Raw genomic sequence first — 25,057 nt, 5'->3', positions numbered from 1 at the left:
CTGGGCTGTTTGTCCCTTATGATCACATCAAACAAACCCTGCAGCAGGAAACATCATCCTCTCCAAGGCTTTCTGCCTCTTTAAAACAGAGTGTTGTTTTGTTGACCTATGACCCTCTGATGGTATCACTGATTTACTTTGTTATAATTCTTAAGTAAATGTAAAGAAGCTCACATGAATACGAGAATTAACATGGCAACAGGGGTTTGATGCCACGGTAGCAAGATGGTTTAATGCAGTTGTAGCCTAAAGAATGGTCACCCTATCATCTTAGATTCTCACCTCCTGTGTATCTAACTCGATAGGAATTCATTGCAAGTAGGAACCAGCAGTGCCCTGGGCCATACACCTGAGCTCAATTATGCTGTAGCTCTTAACCAGAACCATCTGTTGCCGCTGTGCCAACACTAAAGCCTCTCTCTTGACTCTTCCTGTGTATTTATGCATATATTTATCAAGAGTCTTCTTGCTATCTAGCTGTTTATACCACTCTAGCTCCCAGACAGACATTACGCTGTTGTGTAGTTCAAATGTTTTCCCGTAAAAATGGTGCAGGATTGCTTGAATTCAACAGAAAACTATTTTGATAACGAGAGCCACATACCAACTAACTTTAACAATTCCTGCCATTCAGGTAACATGGAAAACAAGAACATTGAATTTGTGCAGGCACTAGTGAGGAGTTTGTAACTTCATATGTATTCCTCAACCCAGTAGTTCCCCTGTGTTAAGATATTCTTAGTATTGGGAGTTTGCCCAATGTGTCTTCATTGATTCTAGAGGCTCCCATACTGGCTATGGTTGCTCCAATTTCCACTTAAAATCTATTTGGTGTGCTTTTGTTTTAACATGATCTAAATATGGCTCAGTGAATTGGAAACGAAGCCTATCTTAAGCAAATAATCAGAACAGAAGACATTAAAGAAGCACACCTGGTACAGACAGAATCTTGTGTGGTTCTCACCGGATGTTTTATTCTGCGCCGATCAGAGGTTGTCTTGGCGGACAGTATGCAGGAGCAGAGGAAATGTGATGTTTGCATAATACTCCCACTGCCCAGCAAATCAAGAGACATGACATCATACAAAGCCTGCATACACTCAATTTAATATGCATTAATTTAAGATATAGCCCACACACACACACCTCAAGGCTGCCTTCCTGTACATTGTCAAAGCTACAGTGTATTGGTTAAGTATAGGTGATATAGCATACATTGCTACAGTTGACATTCAAGTATCCTTAAAAGCAGTCATGCTATCAGAGGAGCATAGGAACAATGCTGTCAGACCTTGTTACCATAGATTCTGCCGTTACTGTGGTGATAATCTCATCCCCAGGATATTACTCACAGTGCAGCAGTGTCAGGTGCATGAGAATACCATGGTGGTAGAATGTCAAGGTACAGTGCCTTCGGAAAGTATTCATACCCCTTGACTTTATCCACATTTGTTAAGTTACAGCCTTATTCTAAAATTGACTGTTTTTTCCCCTTAAACTACACACAGTACCCACTAATGACAAAGCAAAAACAGGTTTAGACATTGTTAATTTATTCAAAATAAATCACTTACATAAGCATTCAGACCCTTTATTCGGTACATGGTTGAAGCACCTTTGGCAGCGATTACAGCATTGAGTCTTGGGTATGAAGCTACAAGCTTGGCACACCTGTATTTGGACAGTTTCTCCCATTCTTCTCTGCAGACCCTTGAGCTTTGTCAGGTTGAATGGGGAGCGTCGCTGCACAGCTATTTTCAGGTCTCTCCAGAGATGTTCGATGGGGTTCAAGTCGGGCTCTAGCTGGGCCACTCAAGGACAATCCTGTCTCGGCACTCTACAGAATGTTCCTTCGACCTCATGGCATGGATTTTGCTCTGACATGCAATATCAACTGTGGGACCTTATAAAGACAGGTGTGTGCCTTTCCAAATCATCTCCAATCAATAGAATTTACAACAGGTGGACTCCAATCAAGTTGTCGAAACGGCTCAAGGATGATCAATGGCAACAGGATGCACCTGAGCTCAATTTTGAGTCTCATAGCAAAGGGTCTGAATACTTATGTAAATAAGGTTTTTCTGTTCTCATTTTTAATAAATTTGCAAACTGTTGTTGCTTTGTCATTGTGGGGTATTGTGTGTAGATTGCCTATTCATTATTTTTATTGAATCATTTTTAGAATAATGCTGTAACGTAACAAAATGTGGAAAAAGTTAATGGGTCTGAAAACTTTCCGAAGGCACTTGTATACTGAACAAAAATATAAAAGCAACATGTGAATGTCGATTTAGGCAGCCCCCCCCCACACCTCTCTGATTCAGAGGGGTTGGGTTAAATGCACTCAGTTGTACAACTGACTAGGTTTCCCCATTTCCCCTTTAAAATGTTGGTCCCATGTTTCATGAACGGAAATAAAAGATCCCAGAAATGTTCCAAGCACAAAAAGTTTATTTCTCTCAAATTTTGCACACAAATTTGTTTACATCCCTATTAGTGAGCATTTCTCATTTTCCAAGATAAACCATCCACTTGACAGGTGTGGCATATCAACAAGCTGATTAAACAGCATCATCATTACACAGGTGCACCTTGTACTGGGGACAATAAAAGGCCACTCTAAAATGTGCAGTTTTGTCACACAACACAATGTCACAGATGTCTCAGGTTTTGAGGGAGCATGCAATTGGTATGCTAACTGCAGGAATGTCCACCAGAGCAGTTACCGGAGAATGTTATTTTCTCTACCATAAGCCGTCTACAAAGTCATTTTAGAGAATATGGCGGCACATCTAACTGGCCTCACAACCGCAGACCACTTGTAACCATGCCAGCTCAGGACCTCCATATCCGGCTTCTTCACCAGCCACCTTGACAGCTCATGAAACTGTGGGTTTGCACAATCAAAGAATTTCTGCACAACTTGTCAGAATCCGTCTCAGGGAAGTTTAATCTGTGTGCTCGTTGTCCTCACCAGGGTCTTCAGCTGACTGCAGTTCGGCGTCATAGCCAACTTTAGTAGGCAAATGCTCACTTTCAATGGCCACTGGCATGCTGGAGAAGTCTGCTCTTCATGGATGAATCCTGGTTTCAACTGTACTGGGCAGATGGCAAACTGCATGTATGGTGTCATGTGGGCGAGCGGTTTGCTGATGTCAATGTCATGAATAGTGTCCCACGATGGCGGTGGGGTTATGGTATGGGCAAGCATAAGCTATGGACAACAAACACAATGGATTTTATCGATGGCAATTTGAATGCAGAGATACCATGAGATCCCGAGGTTCATTGTCAAGCCATTCATCCGCCACCATCACCTCATGTTTCAGCATAATGCATGGCCCCAATACACAAGTATCTGTACACAATTCCTGGAAGCTGAAAATCTCCCAGTTCCTCCATGGCCTGCATACTCACCAGACATGGCACCCATTGAGCATGTTTGGGATGCTCTGGATCAACATGTATGACAGCGTGTTCCCATTCCCACCAATTTCACAGCCATTGAAGAGTGGTACAACATTCCAAAATCAAATCTACGCAAAGGAGATGTGTCATGCTGCATGAGGCAAATGGTCACACGAGATCCGACTTTTTTTTTAGGTATCTGAACAGAACCATCTCTATTCCCAGTAATGTGGAATAAATAGATACAGGCCTAATGAATTGATTTAAATTTGACTGATTTACTCATATGAAATGTAACTCAGTAAAATCTTAAATTGTTGCATGTTGCATTTTACACCCCTATAAATACCAAACTGGAAATCTTAGGGCTAGGATGGGAATCTAGGAATTTCACAATCAACCTTTCCATTGATTCTTTGACTACACAACTCAAAACCACATTTTCATAAACTACTAGAAGGCTCATAAGTCCCTAAAACATACAAGCACACAAGGTTCTGGTTGAACTAGCAGTGAAATGTTTCGGAGACGGAATTGACACGCCCTGGGTGCCACATTCTATTGAGATTTTGTAGATTTCCTGCTTTGTGAAAGAAGCCATTTAATATTTAGGAATTCCAAGTATGCTAAACAAAAACCATTTGAAAGCAAACACTTCTGCTTTACATCCGTTAACCGTTTGAATGGGTTTATGAAATTAATGAAGAGCAGTAAATAAGATATAGTTTGTGGATGAATTTACTTATACATTTTTGGCCTTGAGGACCATTGTGCTACATTTGACACGCTGATGACTCAAAAAGACACTTCCATAGTGTGTACTTTACACTCAAGAGACTGGTTTCCACATACAATTTGAAAATGCCAGGGTGAGGGATTTTCAATGTAGTACAGCTGCCACTTGCTGGTAGTTACTGGGCAAGATGTATTCCATCCATTTGTCTCTTGGGCAACACAGTAAACACTATTTAACATTAGCATTGATGCCTGTATTTCTATAACCCATCAAATGTGAATTGAAATACTAACGCATGAAAAAATATTTTTTAAATGTACCAAAGTTGAGTGTTTAACACCATTGAACAGAAATGTATCCACAACTGCAATAAAAAATTAACATTACAAGATGAGATGGTAACAAACACGACCCTTCAAATTGAAAAATGACCAGTGAAGTTATACATGTTTTTATTTTTGAAAGTTCCATAGAAACTAACGGTTATTTCTTCTTGTCAATACTCTCAGCTTCCGCCTCCTTTGCCCTCTTGGCACGGATGCCGAAGAGACGAGCATTGGCACGGGCCATACGCAGGCTGGCGAAAGCCTTGAAGTTCTTTTCATCCTCAGAAATCACCCTGGCCTTCTCCTTCTTGTGCACCTGCAGCAGAGGGAGAAGAGACCAATTACAACAATGTTGATGTAAATATATACTCATTAAGAGTAGGGCATTTCAGTCAGAGAAAGTCAAATACAATGAATGGATTAGGGACTATGTTATTACTCAATGATTTAATTATTTGTATGTCCACTTCTGTAAGTTAAGGCCCAGCACAATCTGGCAGTCATCAGATAATAGGTTCAAAGAGAATCATCAAGGTAATACAGAGATTCCGGAGAATTTGTCATCACTTGACTGCTGAAAGAGCTCGAACATATGTTCAATACATAGACTCTAGATACATCCTCCAAATATTTAAATTATGACCTGGTCATTCCATTTATATTCAATAAACCTAATCAGCGTTAAGTTTGTCTTAAAGAACATGAACTTCCTTTTTTTGGGTGAATCAAGTGATATGAATGTGTGATACATACATTCTTGATGGGCATGACAGCGCCAGAGAGCTGCGTGGCCATCTTCAGTTCCTCCTCCTGGAGAAAGGGAAAGGTTTTAATGCTCGCAGGAAAAGTAACATCTACCATGTGCACATTCAAGACAGTGCAGTCAATCTAAAATGCTACTGGGGTGAAGAGAAGAGATTTCAAACATTTAATTGCACACCAACTGAAACTAAATCTACAACGGAGCACGTAAACAAAGTCCAGATAACCATGCAGATCAATGTTACTCTGCACAAAATGCAGTAAAACATTTCAAAACCGCCACAGACCAGTTTGAAGCCCAATTTCTACAGCTTAACTCCCCAAACTTCCTTGCTAACAGGCCGTTTCAGAAACTACAGAATGGGCACTGGACACATGAAACCGGCAGTCATCAGATAATAGGTTCAAATGTAATCATCAAGGTAGTACAGAGATTCCGGAGATTTTGTCATCACTTGACTGCTGGCCCAGAGCTGCTCACAACCCAGGTTTCTTTATTTCAATCATAAACTAATTTTCTGAAATCACGTTTAACAGCAATGTTACGCATGACTGATGAAATCTTCCAACGCAAATATTTATAATCTGAGCCTCAAATGAAGCAATCACTTTGACAATATGGTTATGCGTGTCCCATATGTTTATAAACACTCAACCCAACGTTCTATGACTGACACTTACAGTGCTGTCTCCCTTCTTGGGTGCGGAGGCCTTCCTGGGGAAGAGGATGAGCTTGGAGCGGTACTCTTTCAGGCGCTGTACATTGGCCTGCAAGGACTCCGATGACCTGTTGCGACGGCGGGAGTCAACAGAGATGCCAATGGTGCGGGCTGTCTTCTTGTGGATCCCGGCAGCCTAGAGTACAAAGCACATGCAAAGCAGTGAACCAAATATTTGAGGACTGTTGGGCATTTAGTTGCTAGCCATGCCCGTACTTTTAGGAGTGTGAAGGCTTGCACATAACTCAATACAAGTAGATTGCTACATTCAGACAAAAAAGCCTGTCAAACAAAAATGGGTTAATAACTGGCTTGAGCCCCATGTTATGAATCAATTGACCCGTTTTAAGTTTTCATATGCACAGCACTCATTAAAACAAGCAGACATCAGCAAATAGGTTCAAGTTGAATCATCAAGGAGGTACAGAGATTCCGGAGATTTGTCATCACTTGACTGCTGTAAAAGATTATAGTAGTCTGCAAGCCAAAATATATTCAATAAACTCACACCTTTCTTTCAGGCTGTTCAGTCTTACATAACGTACTAACACTGCCTAAACCTGGAGGTTATTATTCACAAAGTAAATGTACTGTTAATAAATATTCCTCTTACCTTGAGCTCCTCCAGGGTGAAGCCACGTCCAGCGCGCACCTTGGTGTGATACCTGATGGTGGGACACCTGACTTGAGGCCGGAGGGGTCCGGCCACAGGACGTGGGGCAATACGACGAGCCTTGATCTGACGTGCCTTTCGCCTGAAAAATTAGGAGTCTGTTCATCACATAGACCTCCATCACATACATACATACATACATGTCATGCACACAACAAAACTACACCATAGTCATAATTCCATACAGCTAGTTAACCAACTAGGTACATCACATAAACATGCTAGTTAATAGCTGGTAGGTTTGGATACAGCAGACGTTTGAAACGTAAGACAGTTCAACCAAAAGTTAACATTTATCCAACCATTATACTTTACTTAAAACCAATGTAACTAATCAAGGCCTACCTGCGAGTCTTCCTTGCGGGCTGGTTGAACCAGGTGCGCACCCTCGTCTGCCAGTCTTTGTGGAAGTGTGGGTTCAAAAGCATGCCATTCCGGCTGGGTGCCATGGTTGCCTACTTCCCTGAAACAGGAAATTAACACATGTAGAAGCTAATCATGTTTAGCAATAAGTTCAGCCCATCCAGCGGAGGAAAAAAATGAATGCTAAATGCTAGCCAGTTAGCTAGCCATCACGTCCAGGCTAACTGGGGATGCAGCAATTGATTTCAACACAAACATACGTATATTTTACTGTGTTAATGGCTCCGTAATCATTGGAGTTAATTGTCGATAATCTATATCATTACCGACAGGTTGGTGACAATGAAACAGTTGTAACGTCACTGACAACACAGACATACATGCGTCTGCAACCCAGAAAGGTTTAGCAGTCAACCGATTTTGCTTTGTCTTTATCTCAACTAACTCATCAATAGTCATATATTCTGAACGACAACATCATACACGTTGGCAATAAATGCATAAAAGTAACATACATTTTGATATATTGGAGGATTAAGAGCGATTTCGTTTGAAAGACAGTGAGCTTATTTTCACATACCGTCTGAGGCGGAAAATGGCTGAAAGGAAAAAGGAAGTTCTAAAACTGTGCATTGTGGGATATGGCACCCAATGGTAGACGCAATGGTTCGTCAAACGGATGTACTACAATTCACGTGTGAAGAGTTGTATTAAAACAGATTCAATGATAATCTTCGATTTAAAAAATATGTATATCTTGTTCAGAATCCATTCAGATCGAATTAGCTTTTTGTACGCTTTTTGTTAGTATATCAAATCTTCTTGGTTTTGGCAGAGTAGAGAGTAGACGTTCCTTAATGGTAATATGCAAAAACATGCTAGAACACGCCAATATGATCTTGCTAGCTCTTGCTTGGCTCTGCCCACTAGGATTAATTTGCTGTGCTTTTCATACCATAATCAAGCCCCAATACAACACATATTGAAACAACCAGTATGCATGCATGAAAGATGCATTGTTCAATAACTAATGGTCGTACACTCAAATCAGATTTATTGCTGATGTATTTTTGTAGGTACACCACAATGGGTCACTGCAGCCCCACAATAAAGTTACACACGGTTCACTTATGGACCTGTTTCACACAGCCTATTTTTCAGAGTATCCCCCAATTTCCATTCTCATTGTAATGATAATGAAGTACATGTTTTCAATGTAGGAGCCTTGTGCATCGAAATATTAAACCCTAATACTTTCTTGAAATCACAGTAAAGATATGCAGCACACACTTTTTTTAAAGTGCACATTAACAGCAACATCGTCACTCTGCTCATTGCGTCAAGAGAGGACCATCCCGAGAGGATCTTCTCTGTCCGACAGCCAAATGGTATTCTTCTGTAAAGTATTTAAGCCCCATTCCCCTTCATAGTCAAAGATTTGCTGTTTCTCTGCTACACTGATTCTGTGCCCACTTTTGCCATTAATCATTGACCAAACCCTCCCCTGCACCTCATCTCTATCTTGATCTAAGGGCAAAAGTCAATGTTAGCAACGAGAAGCGGCCAGTATCATCAGCATGTTTGTTTCAGCAGTGCTTCTCTATCCCCTGGTTTTTCACATTAGGCATCAGAACAAAAAGGTCTAGTTCAAAGCAGGGTCATTTCTAGGAATAGGTTCACACACACCCTTCACAGAATGGGAAACTAGCCATTAACAATATATACTACTGTTCCATTAACTGACTGTGCTGATTATATGTTAATAAATCAGTGCTACTGTGTGGATATATTAAATGTGTTAATATCACTGGAGTGTAACGTTCAGTTACCATTAGCTTGAATCACTTGGGTTGGAAAATACAGCAGCAGTATATCAAATCAAATTTTATTGGTCACATACAGTTTAGCAGAGGTTATAGCAGGTGCAGCAAAATGCTTGGCTTCCTAGCTCCTAACAATGCAGCAAAAGTGTCAAACAAGTACACAAATAATCAAAAACAAGATATCATGAATGTCAGGACAAATCACTAATCCAAATGAAATCTACGCATATATAGGGCTACACCAAAAATATATACTAAGAATATGTATAGCAGTAGACATTAGTGAGCTATGCCACCATCCAGTATATAAATGCAGGCGGTGTATAAACAGTGTAACAAAAAATGCAATATATCCCACATATTCCAGATGTTACCTCAAAATACGAAAATATCCCAAATACAATTGATTCTTGCTTCATTTGTGCTGTAGTCTTTTGTTCTAAAGGTTATCTTGCTGAATAATGTGAATCTACAAGTGTGGGAGTCTTTGGAAGTGCCAGGCTGCCAGCCAAAGTTGACTAGTCTTGCATTGCCAGACACCAAATTAAGTTTTGACTATTAGCTAATGACTTAAGGTGGTTTATGGAAGTGAATAGTACTGTATTCCATCCTTCTCACCAGATGGAATATAAAAGTCAATGAAAAAAAACAAATGGATTGTACGCTGTATTGTACGCTGACTTCTCATTTCCAACCTGTTGCCACTTGTCTGTAATTTCTTTCAGTCCAAACTAAGCACCTGAAATAATAAATCCTTGATTATTGTGCCAACAGGATTTATCGTTGTGCCAACAGAACATGGGAACAAACCCTTCAGGTTGTCTTGTGGTTTCATCAGCAATAAGCACCTAGATGAGCATTGTTAATTAACATTTTGGTTATGTTGGTGATGAAACAATTACAGGCAAAATAAATAGGGCTACTTTACATAATACCATTTGAGCTGAGATTTTACAGCCAGTCCAGATAGGATTAGTGTGAAAGACCTGTAGTCATCATTAAAAAGAACATTTAAAAAACATGGAGAGTCAAGCAGTCTACTCATCAAGGGATTTGATCAATTTCTCGTAGGAGCCATCGTCCATGAGGCCATCAAGTTCTGCAGGGTTGTCAATAGTCATCTTAATTAGCCAGCCTGGAAGTCAAAGAGCAGAGCAACCATCAGTAACACTGTCAGGAGAGGGGGTTTAATAGTGCGTTGAATGATTATTCACCAACAAAAATCACATAAGGAGGCAGGTACCCTTGCGGTTAAGAGCGTTGTGCCAGTAACCGAAAGGTCGCTGGTTCGAAACCCCAATCTGAATAGGTGAAAAATCTGCCGATGTGTCCTTGAGCAAGACAACCCTAATTTGCTCATCTAAGTTGCTCTGGATAAGAGCGTCTGCTAAATTACTAAAATGTCAAACATACACATCAACTGATTTGTCATGTCACTGTCTTGATACTCACCCCCTTCGTAGCAGGATTTATTCACTAGTCCAGGGTTGTCTGCCAGCTCGGTGTTGATTTCAGTTACCTCTCCAGTCAGAGGAGAGTACAACTCACTAGCAGCCTTCACACTTTCCAAAGCACCAAACTCCTCTGAAACACAAGCAAAGGACATGCATGACCCTCCTTACTGGCAACAAAGCTCATTTACTTGTGGGAGGAAACTTAAACCTGAATAAAATCTCACCCATTTGTTCAAGTTTTTGCCCCACCTCAGGGAGTCCACAATACACCACATCACCTAATGCTTCCTACAATGGAGGGACACAAATTCTAACATTTTAGCAGATATTCATATTTTAAGTATACTTTGAGGAAAGTCTGGGAAGAATTCTTACGTGTAACTGATTTCATGAAGCATAAAATAAGGCCAATGAAAGTTATTGCACAAATATCAGATTGGCCCTCAAATTTTAAGTCAGGCATAATACAAGTAATCAATAGTCATACATGTGTAAAATTGTATATGTCTTTGTATTGCAGGACAAGGTGCAAAGTCCCAAAATAAATCTCTCAAGACAATACCGGCATTATGTAGACCAATAAATGTCAGATTATCAGTAATTTAGAAACAGCAGCACACTAAATCATTGATTAAAGTATCAACCAAACCACCTACCTGAGCAAAATTGCTGATGCCAACTGTACCAACTCCACCCTCTACTCGTACCCACTCATGCTTGTCTGTGAATTTGAGGGCTGTAAAAATAGACATTCACGTCAGATAATGGAATGCATGTGCATAGAAAAACAGCAGACTAATAAAGTATTAGTACACTACACTGACTAGTTGACAGCCATAATCTTGAAAAACTAAAAATGCCAAGTTGTCTGTGTTCTATGAGTACACAATCAACTTAGGGTTTCCAAACTCTAGGAGGGGGGGGGGGGGGGGGGTGTAACTTCACTAAGTACCCATCCCAAACATTGCCCTTGATACTGACCGTCCAAAGGACACTAATGTACTATGGACCAGAGCCAAAAAGTATTGTGCAAAACTAGAAACCTAATTTACAATACTGCATGATGGCAAAATATACCATTAATGTACTGATCCACATTCAGCCCTGTAATGTCAAACAAGATGTGAATTGTATTACTATCACCATTGTGATGTCAATTGCTCATACAATGTACCAGCATTCTCCAGCTATTACTGTACACAATAAGAGTGGTGGGAGGGAGCACACACATTTAACAGTTTTCTATTGGTTGAAGTAAAAAAAAAACATCCTTCCTCTAATCTGCTATGTAGGCTGTTCCTTCTATTAAATTACCTAGTAATATTTAATATTATTTTGGACAGATATGTAATCCCGATTTTGAGCAAGAAACATTAAAATATGGTTTATGTAAAACGCTGTCAATCTTTCCCGATATGCTGGAGAGGAATGAAATGCCTCAGTGTCCAATGCTAGCATCAGATCATGCAGGAAAAAAATACAGGTTTGAACCAGATTGTGAACTGTGCATGATGCTGGGGCATGGCTGGCTTGTCTGAAAGACTCAGGGGAGAGCCTTACCTTAATGGAGATCTTCAATATCATTTAGACTAAAACACACATGTATTTGCCATTTGCAGACTACACATGTAGTAAATATGCTAAATATAGATGTATGATCAAATGTTTTACTCCTGACCAGCCCATGTCCAAACTCGTGCGTGACTTGCTGTTAGTAATTATCCATTACATTGGGGCACGAGACAGTGGGTGTGAGTGCCTAAGAAGCCTAATGTTTTTTTAAGACCGTGGATAGCAGACCCAGAAAATCGTTGCAAGGTCAAGTTAAACCTCTGATAAATAATGTTTTACAGTGTAGCCTAAGAAAATGAAAGCTTTAATCGACCTGGCTACCTTTGGGGACATCCCAGATAGCAGTTTATGGAAAGCGACCATATAATTCAAAATGCTACGGTTAAACCAACCTATCGCGGGGAGCGTTGTTCGACAGGCTGGTCAGGGAATCCCAAAATTCCATTGGAATTTCATAAAAACAAATCACTTGATTTCTGTCTGGAAATAACGAGAGAATAGTTTACTTTTAGACCACGTAACGGCCAGCATTAGGCTACTTTGTATTTGTGCCATCGACCAAACTTTCTTAGCAGTGCATTCGTTCTAAACTGCTTACAAAACTGGATATGCTGATCATAAAATAAAATCGTTCATGCTCGCTCTGACGTGTTGAAATGTACCGTGGGAAAGTCACCAAAACAGCGTGAGATTATTCCCCCTCTGCGACTGGAATGTGTAGCCACAGACCCGTACATCAATTGTGATGTTGATAAATCTAGCATGCAACACTGAGAGTGCCAATTTGGGCAACATTGTAACAAATTGTTACCTGTGGACAGTCGCGAGGCCGTGCTCAGTGTCCGTGCGGTGTTTGCCTTCCATAAGAGCCGATTTGCGGATATCTGTACAGGTCGAGAAAGCTGAACCAGTACTGTGGAAAAGTTTGCAGAAAGGCACCGGAACGCTACTCTCATCGCCATCTTCAGTGTCGGCCGAAATGATTACACATGCAATTGACTGAGTGGAACGCGCACAATCACCATTTGCGCGCTCTCGATATTAAATAGAAGCTGATTTTCTTCAGGACTTTCTGGAAGTTGGACCATATTTGCCGATAAGGCTTTTCCTTATATGGATACTCTCAAGGCGTAATACATGCGCAACAGAATATTTCGGAATATAATAGTTGTTTTCCGCATAGTTGGCAGTGTTAGATTTTCTTCTGTCTATTGGTCTGTCTACTCTGCATCTTTATGGCATTGTGGAACTAATCATAAGGTTTTGGGCGCGTTCCTCTGCCCAGACATGCTGAAAAAAAATCCTATTTTACACTGCCTGGAAATGTATTTTAACTGTCAGCTAATCACATACGTTATAACAATCTGTCAATCTGTGCCGTCGCACTCAACCATTGGTTGATATGATACATGCAACATCTGAACGCGATCATTCTCATTATGCTTGGTAGATTATGACTAAATAGTTTTTCCTCCATGAATATTACAGCCCTAAACCCGTCACTGTTTCTTTTGTGTCCGTTTTCCATTGTACTGTAGTACACAACTGTTGAGATTGGGCAACAGTTCCTAGAACATAGTGTTGCTTTCATTAACACTCCTGTTGTGTTCGTTTCATGTTAATTTATTCTGTGTTCCCGGTCCAAAATGACCGCCCCGTTATAGCTGATCATAATCCATAACAACCCATATATTATGTTGTTAGATCTTTTTATCAATTTAAGTTCAGGGGTGGGGTGCACATTGGTCGTCAAATATTCAGTCACTAGGGGTGTATTCATTACGCCTTGCAACAGAAACCGTTTACCATTTAACAAACAGAAGGAAACAGGGATTGTGCTACCTGAATTTGTCCAATAAAAACTCTAGTTTGTTTCTAAATGTTTTCTGTTTGGAAAAAAGAAAAAACATTTTGTAACAGAATAGGTGGTCATTCTGCCAAACAGTTTCTATTGGACAAATTCTGGTACGTTCCTCCGTTGCGTTTGGCAACAGATTCGGCTGAATGACTACACCCCTGGTTTATCCAAAAATGTATGAAAATGTACGTAATGAAGACCATGGCTAAGGAACAGACCAGTAACCTAGGCCAACTATTACAGTATATCAACTGCAGACACATACTTTGACATGTAACTCAATCATGGGAATACAGAATCACATTTTAGTCAAATTTTATTTTTTGTGCCAATGGCAGTTGTGAGTGAACATATTTTTTTGTTTAGTAGTTGGACTGTATAGCATACAATAACACAACAAACATGTCCAGAAACCCTCATTCACTGACATTACATTGGGCTTGGATGTCCACCACACTAATGAGGGAAGAAGGAATAGAGACAAAGCACAAGGTAATAAGAGCATACAATTTAATGTTTAATGTAATGGTGGAAAAATAATTTAAGTAACTTATTTCCCTTAATAATGCAGATTGCAAGATTCAAACCATATGATAAAATGGAAAACAGTCAATGCCACCGGGACACAGTGAGACCAGACCAACAGACCAATCTGATTATTTCCCCAGGCTTCATCACCATGCCAACCCCTGCAGAGATCTGCCAGCAGGCGAGGTCACAATACTACACAGAGGTGCCCTCTGTGAGAGGGGCTGTCTTGTTGTCATCAGGCTTCATGGCTGGGAAGAACAGCACCTCCTGTGAAACAGAATTAACATCAGGTGGTTTCACAGACAGAGTCCTGCTGAAGTGCATTCAAGTTTGTAGTGTATTGCATGTGTAAACAAGCATCAAAACAGTGTCCCCTACTGCATAATAATAAACATGCATGCCTAAAGCCTTGTTCACATTGGCAGTTTGAAGCGACTCACATGCAAATTCTTTTGCATTTCCGATTCAAATCTATTACTTTTCCTGCAGTCTGAACAGCCAAAAAGCACATGGAATCAAGGCTTGAAATATCTGGTTCCATGTGCTACAATGGAAGTCAGATACAAATCTGATTACTGGCCATTCAACTTGTGTCTGAACAGTCAAATCTGATTTATTGTTTTTTAGACTTATTTGGCATATCTTGTTGCTTGCTAGCTACTCGGTTGACAGTGTGATAAGAACACGTGGTAGCTAACGAGCTTGTTAATGGTTTACAAACAAATGACTGGATGTTCTAGAAAGCTGAACAGCTACCTAGCTAGCGGACTGCTGTGGCTAGCCAAAAAGGACTCCTTTTGAATGGTGGATCATCTTATCCTTTGAGCCTTTATAAGTGTTCTTACACTATGACTTTGAACATTTAAAGCAACTGGGAAACATCCATGGCAGACATTGTCGTCATCTTAGCTGCTACATAACTTCTGAGTGATAGGAAGCACAAGCACCACCACCAATCAGCCTACACCACTGCGCACACACCAGTCATTACTATGACAACTAGCATAGCCATGTCCGCAAATGACTGCCACCTGAACAACATCAAACTTCCCCCCCCGATTTGGTCACTTGTAAATTCCTGTTTGAACACTCAGTATTCCAAAACAGATTTGAAAAACTACATTGATTTGAGCATTAAGGCCTACAGTGCTTTAGAGATTGCACAGGATCTATATGGGCCTCTGTCTGTATGTATTGACTGTACCTTGATGTTGTTGGAGTCTGTGAGGAACATGGTAAGACGGTCAAGGCCCATGCCCCAGCCAGCAGTTGGTGGCAGGCCATACTCTAGTGCCGTGCAGAAAGTCTCATCAATGGACATGCTCTCGTCATCACCCTCTGCCTTGGCCTAATAAAACACAAAAATACACACAGAAGATAGATGAAAAACCAAAACAAAGTAGCTCATCAAAATTTACAGGGTGGTGACTCAAACAGGAAAATATCACAAAGAAAATGAAGCACCAATGGTAACTAAGTTGACGTAAGGCAAGAATCTTTGGGAAATGTGTCAGTTCAGTGGCCCCAACTACTACATTGTTTCTAGCATTACTCAGCCAACTCGCCCAGGCACACTGACCTTAGCCTGTTGCTCAAAGAGCTCCCTCTGTCTCATAGGGTCGTTCAACTCAGTGTAGGCATTACAAATCTCCTTCTTCAATACAAACAGCTCAAAACGCTCCGTCAGGCCTTTCTCTGACCGGTGCCTGTATGGGGAGAGATCAAGGAGAGCATAGCTAGAGACATCAGCATTGACAAGCAGGGGGCACTGCAAGACCTATGTTGACTCTTATTTCAAATGGTAACCTGCAGTCCATTGGAATGTGAATAAGAGCATTGTTGCTTGTTTTTAAATGAGTGTAATATGGATAGGAAGAGCTCACCATTTGGCCAGGGGGCTCATGATCTGTGGGTGGTCACAGATGAACGTGGGGTTGATACACGTGACTTCCAGGAAATCTCCCACCAACTGCATGGATAAACATCAACTTCAGTTTAGTCGTGATGTCAACAACACGGAAGGGGTATAGGAGGAGGGTTTCCTGATGTAAATTAGAAAAGGTACCTTGTCAAGGAGGCGGGCAGTAGTTCTAGGAGGAGGGCACTCCACTCCTTTCTGGGCACACAGTTCATCAAAGAATTTACGTGTCTCTGGGGTGGGTGGAGAGGGACAGGTCAGTAAGACAACCTAGGAAATTATATTATTATATAGAGGTATAGCTGTGGCACTGTACTGACCGCCATTCATTCTCTTACCGTCACTGTCGTAGGTGTCAGCAGCTGGGAACTTGACGCCCATCTCCTTCTCCAGGTCGTGTGTCATGCTGACCCTCCTGAAGGGAGGAGTGAAGTCGATCTCATAGGTCGGGCCCTCTGGACCCTCTGGATGACACTTCACTTTGTACTCTCCAGTGATGTGCTTGACCATCCCTGATGGGAAGAGAGAGAGAGTAGACCAGTTAGTTATGGAACCTAGCAGCTACATACCTACATGTCACTGTGAGTAACACTATATATTCACATTCCAGAATGATCAAGCAGAAACACCCCCTTCATTCACCCGAGAGAAGCTTCTCTGTGATATCCATCAAGTCATGGTAATCTGCATAGGCCATATAGAATTCGCAGGTGGTGAACTCTGGATTGTGGGTGAGGTCAATGCCTTCGTTTCTGAACTGCCGTCCAATCTCATACACTCTGTCAATCCCCCCAACCACAAGCATCTGGGGAAAGAAGACAAGTAAATATGAGCATGGAGTTGAAAGTGTTTTTTCATGTGTTATTGGTCCTTCCTCGGGGGACATGTTACCTTGTGGTAGAGCTCAGGAGCAATCCTCATGTAAAGGTTCATGTCTAGGTCGTTATGGTAGGTCACAAAGGGTTTGGCCACGGCCCCACCAGGAATCAGGTTCATCATGGGCGTCTCAATCTGTAAGAAACGTGTGTTGTGGTTTTAAAGTCTCAGTTACCTATCTCCATCTATCACCAAAACCCTGTTTGTGAAAAAGAAACCTTTAAAATGACTTTCCACATCAAAGAGAAGAGGTTTACCCCTCTTGAACTCTTAACCCAAACTATTTTTTTTAAACAAAAGTGCCCCCTAGTGGCTATTTCCCTCACCTCCAGGAATCCCAGCCCATCCAGGAAGCTGCGGAGGTAAGTGATGATCTTGGCACGTGTTACAAACTTCTGCCTCACATAGTCATTGAGAATCAGATCCAGGTATCGCTGGCGAAATCGTGTTTCCTGGAGGCAATGGGTTAGAGAAAGTGTGAAGATCCCAAGAAATTGTAATTTCTTCTGCAGGTTACATTAATTAAAGGTGTCCTGTATCATCTCTCATTCATACGAAGGCCTGACATGCTTTCTGTATGTCCACTACAGGATTGTGAAGGTGCTCACCTTGTCCTTGAGACCAAAGTGGAGGTGGGGCAGCATGTGCAAGCAAGGTGAAAGCAGGGTCATCTCTATGGGAATTATGCTCAACTCGCCCTTTTTGGTCTTCCCTGGATTACCACGAACACCGATGATGTCACCACGCCGCAGCTTGTTGTTGATGCGCACAAACTCCTCCTCAGACTTGTAGCCCCTGACGGGAAAGATTGACAGACGGGGTTAGAAAAGATACATGTGGGAGTTATGAGCTCACATGAGTAGTGTAGTTCTGGGAAGGACCATGTACTGTACCTGTTGGTTGCCATAACTTGCAGCTTGACGCCTTCCCCTCGCAAGTCATAGAAGATTAACTTGGCCCCGGACTCTCTCTTGGCATGAACACGACCTGCCAACAACAGAGTTTCACATATGTCAAAAATACAGATTGACCATCAAATGACAACATCATATTATTTCAAATCACAATATTTGAAAACAGTTGTTGTCAGTACCTGATACATTGAGGACAATGTCTGTTAGCTGGTCTCCAGGCTGTAGGTGGTTGTATTTCTCAATGAACCCTGTGAGCGACAGATCTACATTGTACTTGTGAGGGTATGGGTCCTCTGCTGTGCCCTTCAGAGCCTGGATGGCTTGACTGCGGATCTTAAAGTATTGCTATTGGAATAAACAACATAAAGTGAGGTTAGTGCAAATGTACAAGAGCTCAATTACTGCAGCTTACCTATCTTCTACTAAGATCAGCAGTCAAATGTTCTGAAGAAAATCACAAGAGGGAGGGAAGGACGATCATAAACATCCATATAACTCACGTTAGGGTCCAGGGTCTCCTCATCTGCCCCGTATGCATTCTGAACTGCCTGGTCATTGGTCTGCTTCTGCTCAACCTGCTCTTTGACTTTGGCTTCCTTCTCAGATGCCTTCTTCTCAGCTTTCATTCGCCTCTTCAGCTCACTGACAACAACAACAACACAGACACAGAGGGTAACATCAGGGTATCTAGTGGACTCAGCATCGAGGTTGAGGACTACTCGGGAGACTACTTTATAAAGCCATACAAGTAATTCCTAAAAAGGGAATCATTCATGACAAAAGGTTAGTTGTTTTTCTCACTGAACGGAAAAGCCACCAACCTTTTGTCACCTCGCCAGCGATTCCCCTGAATTAGAGCTGGGACTGACACTGTGCTGGGGAGAGCGAACTTTACCCCCTGAGCCCTGACCCCAAAGGCTTGACACACCTGGTGCCTGGCAGTCCTGACCACCAGAGTCAGCATGGTGATGCAGGCTGACCTACTGTGCTACACCAGTCAATGACCAGACCTGGAGAGAGACACACACAGCCAACTTATTTCTGTGAATTTGAAACATGGGAACAACACTTCACATGTTGCGTTTATATTTTTGTTCAGTGTAAATGGGTTTAGTAACACTGGTGTAAAGTAAGTAGAAACACTTTGAAGTACTACATAAGTAGTTTAAATATTTGTAAATACTACAATGGAGTAAAAGACGCAGGACTTTGCAGTTCGAAAACTCTGCCGTCATTTTCATATGGCCCTGATATATATCGGGGGTGTCTCTCTATAAAAGTCCCTGGCCTCACACCAAAACACAGATTTAAGAGTCAAACTATCGTTCAAAATGAACAACCAACCCGTGTCAATGTCGATATCCTATTTCAGGTCGTGATTCGGTTAAGTTAAATAACAAAGCAACTGATTTGCTTCTTTTCCGTTTCGCCAACCTCCCATAATCTCCATCCGAAATTCCAGAATTTACAGAATGACTAAATTCTCTTCTAACCAGTGATATAAAAATTATCATATTCTGTGTGTCATTTGAATAGGGAACTGACAGCGTTTTAGCAACATTACTTTTTTAAAAACATTTTCTGACAATATGACCAGTTAGATATGGTCATTTCCACATCTTAATAAATTCATAGAATAATTGGGAACAACATTTGAAAACTATCACAATGTAGAGTGGGAAAGTGGCCATGCGTTTGGAAAAATAATAGATACTGCAGTAAATAATTTACAACAAAAAAACATCTGTCTCACCCAGGACCGGAGTCTACGCAGACTAGCGCAGAATAACCAATCAAAGCCAACAGTAGCCCTTTATGCCACACATGCCTCCTATCATTCGATTTGAACTGGACTGTGTTTACAGGCAGTAGCAACGACGCGATTTTAGATCATTAGAAAGCATTCGCCAAAAGCCACAAAATACACCTGAATAGATTTCCACAAATATTTAAATATCATGGGAGTCCTATTGATCAATCAACCATGAAAAGGTAGGCTCCCTCTCCCCTAGTTATGCACATCAACAGCAGCAAGATCAACAACTAATGCTATCTAGAGCGAGATTAGATGAACACTCTTAAACCATTGCCTGGCAATGCATGCTTGTCCCCAACCCACGTTTGACAACTGAATGGGAACTTTCCGGCACGCACAGTTGATCGATGCCAAATACATTTGATTGACAACTAAGGGTGCGTTGGTAAATTATCTTCAGTGTGTCAGCGTGCTCTGGGTCGTTCGTAAATTCAGCGCATTGTCAGATTGTCTGTTCGTAAATTCAGAGTGTTTTGCTCTCCAAGTATTCAGAGCCACACACACACTACACTGGACGCTGTGGTTGAGGTGTAGGGTTGATCCGAGCGTTCCTCACAATGGCAGTCAAGCACCAAGTCAAATGGCCACCTCACTCTTGACCATTTTACTCGCTCTAGAGGAGCTGGTTAGGCTGTTTACATGTTATTTAGAGCGTTAGTGACTAACTGCGCTAGTGGCAACAATTCATCAGTTATTCTGCGCTCTGGCACATTCAGACGAGAGTGCTCTGAAATCGGAGTAGATAGCCAGAGTGAATTTACAAATGCAAGAGATATGCTAACTGGATAATAGTTGTTCAAGTTCAGCATAGTTAACTAGATAGCCAGCAACGCGATTCACATTTATTGCTAGCTGAACAAATGACACCTGTATCTCTAGTTGTAACCACCAAAAACAATATGGGGAAAAAGGTCAGTCACTCATCCAATGACATCCTCCTTAGCTGGCTAGCTAGCTACCTAACGTTAGGCGCCATGCTTTTAGCTTGCTAAATAAATACTTTAATGTGCCTTAATAACAAACTTGTATGCCATCTGTAAATATGAATCAAATTGTTAAATTCTGAGCCTAGTTGGTTTAGCCAAGGAAAAAGCCAGGAACCTTCCCGCTGACCATGGTTGGCTGAAATAATGGATGGGGCTGGTCATATCGAGAGATGAGTTTGGATTGGTCTGTAATGTAGCATGCTTCTGTCTATAACATGAGCTGTTCAGTACATCAATCTGTTTGTACTGTATGGGTTGATATTATGGTTCATTATTTAGCTAGCTACCCTTTATATCTAAACAAAAGACTACTTCGCCAGATGATTACACGACCCATCAAGTTAGCCAGGTGTGTCTGGGGATGATTACAACCATCTATTGTATTTCATTATTTTTGCAACTACTTTCACCACTTTTAGTATTGAAATCTTTGTTTGTTTACTAAACTACTCACTCTGTTTAGCACATGGCCTCACATGTGAATCCTTAAAGAGATGGGTGGGGATAGGCTCAAGGATGGTGTGAACTATGCTGAATGGGTGTAGACAAAGAGCTCTCCAGTAGGTGTACCTAAACATTCAATGGCCATTTTCTCAAAAGTAGTGATACAAGTTTTACTTTCAAAGCAGAATTACTTACCCATTGTTCCTCAACTGCAGTGTATGATACACGATTTTGAAGTCGATAACTATTTTCAAATTATGTTTTAGGAATAACAATGGAACTTAACATTAATTTCCAATAATATTCTAATTAAATCAGGGAGAAACTGCTGGCTGAGTCAGTGCTGTGATTGATTTATTTTGATGATATACCTGACATCGTGAAAACAGCTTTGTCCTGTCTAATCACGTTTGAGTGTCAAAAAAAGTGAAGCATTTTCATTGACTTTTGATAATGAAGTACAGTTGAAGTCAGAAGTTTACATACACCTTAGCCAAATACATTTAAACTCAGTTTTTCACAATTCCTGACATTTAATCCTAGTAAAAATTCCCTGTCTTAGGTCAGTTAGGATCACCACTTTATTTTCAGAATGTGAAATGTCAGAATAATAGTAGAGTGATATATTTCAGCTTTTATTTCTTTCATCATATTCCCAGTGGGTCAGAAGTTTACATACACTCAATTAGTATTTGGTAGCTTTACTTTTAAATTGTTTAACTTGGGTCAAACGTTTTGGGTAGCCTTCCGCAAGCTTCCCAAAATGGGCCAAAATAAATTTTGGCCCATTCCTCCTGACAGAGCTGGTGTAGCGGAGTCAGGTTTGTAGGTCTCCTTGCTCGCACACGCTTTTTCAGTTCTGCCCACACATTTTCTATAGGATTGAGGTCAGGGCTTTGTGATGGCCACTCCAATACCTTGACTTTGTTGCCCTTAAGCCATTTTGCCACAACTTTGGAAGTTTGCGACCAAACTTTAACTTCCTGACTGATGTCTTGAGATGTTGCTTCAATATATCCACATAATTTTCCTACCTCATGATGCCATCTATTTTGTAAAGTGCACCAGTCCCTCCTGCAGCAAAGTACCCCCACAGCATGATGCTGCCACCCCCGTGCTTCACGGTTGGGATGGTGTTCTTCAGCTTGCAAGCATCCCCCTTTTCCCTCCAAACATAATGATGGTCATTATGGCCAAGCAGTTCTATTTTTGTTTCATCAGACCAGAGGACATTTCTCCAAAAAGTACGATTTTCGTCCCCATGTGCAGTTGCAAACCATAGTCTGGCTTTTTTATGGTGGTTCTGGAGCAGTGGCTTCTTCCTTGCTGAGCGGCCTTTCAGGTTATGTCGATATAGGACTTGTTTTACTGTGGATATAGATACTTTTGTACCTGTTTCCTCCAGCATCTTCACAAGGTCCTTTGCTGTTGTTCTGAGATTGATTTGCACTTTTCACACCAAAGTACGTTCATCTCTAGGAGACAGAACACACCTCCTTCCTGAGCGGTATGATGGCTGCGTGGTCGCAGCTGTTTAGCTGTTTAGCATGATGGCATGGTGTTTATACTTGCGTACTATTGTTTGTACAGATGAACGTGGCATTTGGAAATTGCTCCCAAAGATGAACCAGACTTATGGAGGTCTATCATTTATTTTTTGAGGTCTTGGCTGATTTCTTTTCATTTTCCCATGATGTCAAGCAAAGAGGCACTGCGTTTGAAGGTAGACCTTGAAATACATCCACAAGTACACCTCCAATTGACTCAAATTATGTCAATTAGCCTATCAGAAGCTTCTAAAGCCATGACATAATTTTCTGGAATTTTCCAAGCTGTTTAAAGGCACAGTCAACTTAGTGTATGTAAACTTCTGACGAACTGGAATTGTGATACAGTGAATTATAAGTGAAATAACCTGTAAACAACTGTTGGAAAAATGACTTGTGTCATGCACAAAGTAGATGTCCTAACCAACTTGCCAAAACTATAGTTTGTTAACAAGAAATTTGTGGAGTGGTTGAAAACTAGTTTTAATGACCCCAACCTAAGTGTATGTAAACTTCCGACTTCAACTGTACATTCAACTCACATGTGTATCCTTAAAGAGATTGATGTGGCTAGGGCTTAAGAGGGTGGGAACTACGCTGAATGGATATAGAGAAAGAAGAGCTCTCCAGTAGGTGTACCAAAACATTCAAGGGACATTAACTTGTAACCCCAAAAGTGGGGTTACAAGTTAACCAGTGTAGTGTATGATATACCATTTTGTAGTCTGTATTTTCATCCAATGTAAAAAACACCAATTCAAATGTTGCTACATAAGACCGAATTGAGGTGGTGGGTCAAAAATGCATCACTTCAAAATGTAGCTGGCTGTCTTCAACAGGTTGTCCTTTAAGCCAGTGATGTAAACAATATTTCCAGTTTCTGTTTTTCTTTTGTGTTGGTTTCAACAGCGCATACAATCTGATTTCCCCTTTAAATCGCTATGAGTGTTTAATATATCACAAAATGTTGTCTGAATATTGATTTGGACACTTAAATGGCTCAATGTCAAAACAGAGTTTATCAAAAGTTCTTGTCAACACATAAATAGCATATCAGTATGACCTGAACGGTGGGTGAAGTCAGGAAGCAGCAACAGCATCATTTTCAATTTGTTTTAGGAATAACTTAACATTAATTTCCAATTGAATCAGGTTAGAACTGCTGAATGAGTCCAAAAACGTACTGTGATTTTTTTTGATAAACCCGTTCTCACTATTTCAGATATGCCCTGTCTAGTCAGTGTTAAAAAAGTAAAAAAAATCGTAGTGTCTGTTTTTGCCTAATATAAGTAATACATTATTTTTTTTATTTACTTTTGAGAATTAAGTATAATAAAAACCAAATACTTAGACTTTTACACAAGGAATATTTTACTCTAACTTTCACTTGACTCATTTTATATTAAGATAACTTTACTTTTACTCAAGTATGACAATTGGGTAATTTTTCCACTGAGTAGGAAGAACATTTTCACTATCATTCTGAGCTGATCAGTCAGACCATGTAGCCTAGAAGTAATTTAGCTAGCTAAATCCACTAGCTAGCAAGCCATCCCATTGCAGAAGTGAGATTATAGGATAATTCGCTTGGATGCATAAAGCTGATGAGTTCAGTGTTTCCCCACATAAATAGCACACCAGTATCACTTGAAAGGTTGCTGAATTTGGCAAGCAACTCATTACGGTAAAGCTAAAAAGGCTAACACTACTTTAGCTAAAACGTGGTTTTGTTCATAAACCTACATGAAAACAAGAAACTTCAAATCAGCAAATAACCATGGGTAATTTGTACGATGCAATATGGGTTTTGTAGTCATCTACGCACAGAATAGGATGATAAGCATGAATGCGTGCACATTAAAGGACTACAAGCAGCACGCGCGATATGCAACTTGAACCGAATGGACCATTGGAATTTGTATGCACATTCGCTATGGTAAACTTGTTTTTCCATCGTGCTTTATCCGTACTGGTGCAACAATATCCTACTACTTTTATCGTTTAATAACAAGGATGTGATCCACACACACCATCAAAGTGTTGCAAACGTCTTCATAAATGCTGTCCAAAAAAAGAGTGAATCGACAATGGCTTACTTTTTGCTGAGTTTCTCTGCATCCACCTCGGTAACGTCTGCCATCTTATTTTTCTCCTTCGCTAGGCTTTGTCGGGCGTTGGCATCCAACGTTATGGTGCATTACCGCCACCTACTGTATTGGACAGTGGGCCAGGGAGAAACTAAATTCTACCTGCCAGCCACGTTTCTCATTAAAAAATATTACAAAATATTTGAGACTGTATCTAATGACGTTCTACTCAGTATACTCTTTA

At 40.8% G+C, this 25,057-nt stretch overlaps 3 protein-coding genes and 3 non-coding genes across 7 annotated transcripts; all 6 read right to left on the bottom strand.

Annotated features, from left to right (window-relative positions):
* Positions 1 to 4,579: 4,579 nt before the first annotated feature.
* Positions 4,580 to 7,648, bottom strand: LOC139384953 (large ribosomal subunit protein eL13). The gene is made up of 6 exons (XM_071129899.1): positions 7,568 to 7,648; positions 6,970 to 7,087; positions 6,565 to 6,706; positions 5,914 to 6,087; positions 5,224 to 5,280; positions 4,580 to 4,786 (listed from the first exon to the last, which is right to left on the bottom strand). Exons 2-6 carry the CDS (start codon positions 7,071 to 7,073, stop codon positions 4,628 to 4,630), a joined length of 636 nt encoding a protein of 211 aa, XP_070986000.1. The 5' UTR covers positions 7,074 to 7,087; positions 7,568 to 7,648; the 3' UTR covers positions 4,580 to 4,627.
* On the bottom strand, positions 4,952 to 5,036 carry LOC139385320 (small nucleolar RNA MBII-202). The gene has a single exon (XR_011628941.1). It is a non-coding gene; the product is annotated as a small nucleolar RNA MBII-202 (small nucleolar RNA).
* On the bottom strand, positions 5,607 to 5,686 carry LOC139385318 (small nucleolar RNA MBII-202). The gene has a single exon (XR_011628939.1). It is a non-coding gene; the product is annotated as a small nucleolar RNA MBII-202 (small nucleolar RNA).
* Positions 6,322 to 6,400, bottom strand: LOC139385319 (small nucleolar RNA MBII-202). The gene has a single exon (XR_011628940.1). It is a non-coding gene; the product is annotated as a small nucleolar RNA MBII-202 (small nucleolar RNA).
* A 1,208-nt stretch (positions 7,649 to 8,856) lies between the features above and the next one.
* LOC139385046 (glycine cleavage system H protein, mitochondrial-like) lies at positions 8,857 to 13,141 on the bottom strand. Its single transcript, XM_071130085.1, has 5 exons — positions 12,648 to 13,141; positions 10,921 to 11,000; positions 10,489 to 10,552; positions 10,263 to 10,394; positions 8,857 to 9,945 (listed from the first exon to the last, which is right to left on the bottom strand). Exons 1-5 carry the CDS (start codon positions 12,796 to 12,798, stop codon positions 9,848 to 9,850), a joined length of 525 nt encoding a protein of 174 aa, XP_070986186.1. The 5' UTR covers positions 12,799 to 13,141; the 3' UTR covers positions 8,857 to 9,847.
* An 851-nt stretch (positions 13,142 to 13,992) lies between these two features.
* Positions 13,993 to 24,903, bottom strand: LOC139384304 (lysine--tRNA ligase-like). 2 transcript variants are annotated; one of them, XM_071128980.1, is made up of 15 exons: positions 24,823 to 24,892; positions 18,755 to 18,943; positions 18,434 to 18,575; positions 18,113 to 18,278; positions 17,913 to 18,006; positions 17,628 to 17,814; positions 17,346 to 17,471; positions 17,035 to 17,154; positions 16,786 to 16,948; positions 16,482 to 16,655; positions 16,291 to 16,376; positions 16,109 to 16,194; positions 15,805 to 15,931; positions 15,430 to 15,573; positions 13,993 to 14,492 (listed from the first exon to the last, which is right to left on the bottom strand). In XM_071128980.1, the coding sequence occupies exons 2-15, from the start codon at positions 18,895 to 18,897 to the stop codon at positions 14,418 to 14,420; spliced, it is 1,833 nt and encodes a 610-aa protein (XP_070985081.1). In that variant the 5' UTR covers positions 18,898 to 18,943; positions 24,823 to 24,892; the 3' UTR covers positions 13,993 to 14,417. The 2 variants fall into 2 exon arrangements, with proteins under 2 accessions (XP_070985081.1, XP_070985082.1); XM_071128981.1 differs by lacking the exon at positions 18,755 to 18,943 and having other exon boundaries at positions 24,823 to 24,903.
* Between the last annotated feature and the right edge of the window lie 154 nt (positions 24,904 to 25,057).

Source organism: Oncorhynchus clarkii, chromosome 26, assembly GCF_045791955.1.
Source record: "Oncorhynchus clarkii lewisi isolate Uvic-CL-2024 chromosome 26, UVic_Ocla_1.0, whole genome shotgun sequence".
NCBI classification, from domain to species: domain Eukaryota; kingdom Metazoa; phylum Chordata; class Actinopteri; order Salmoniformes; family Salmonidae; genus Oncorhynchus; species Oncorhynchus clarkii.
This window is presented reverse-complemented; position numbering and strand designations above follow the sequence as displayed.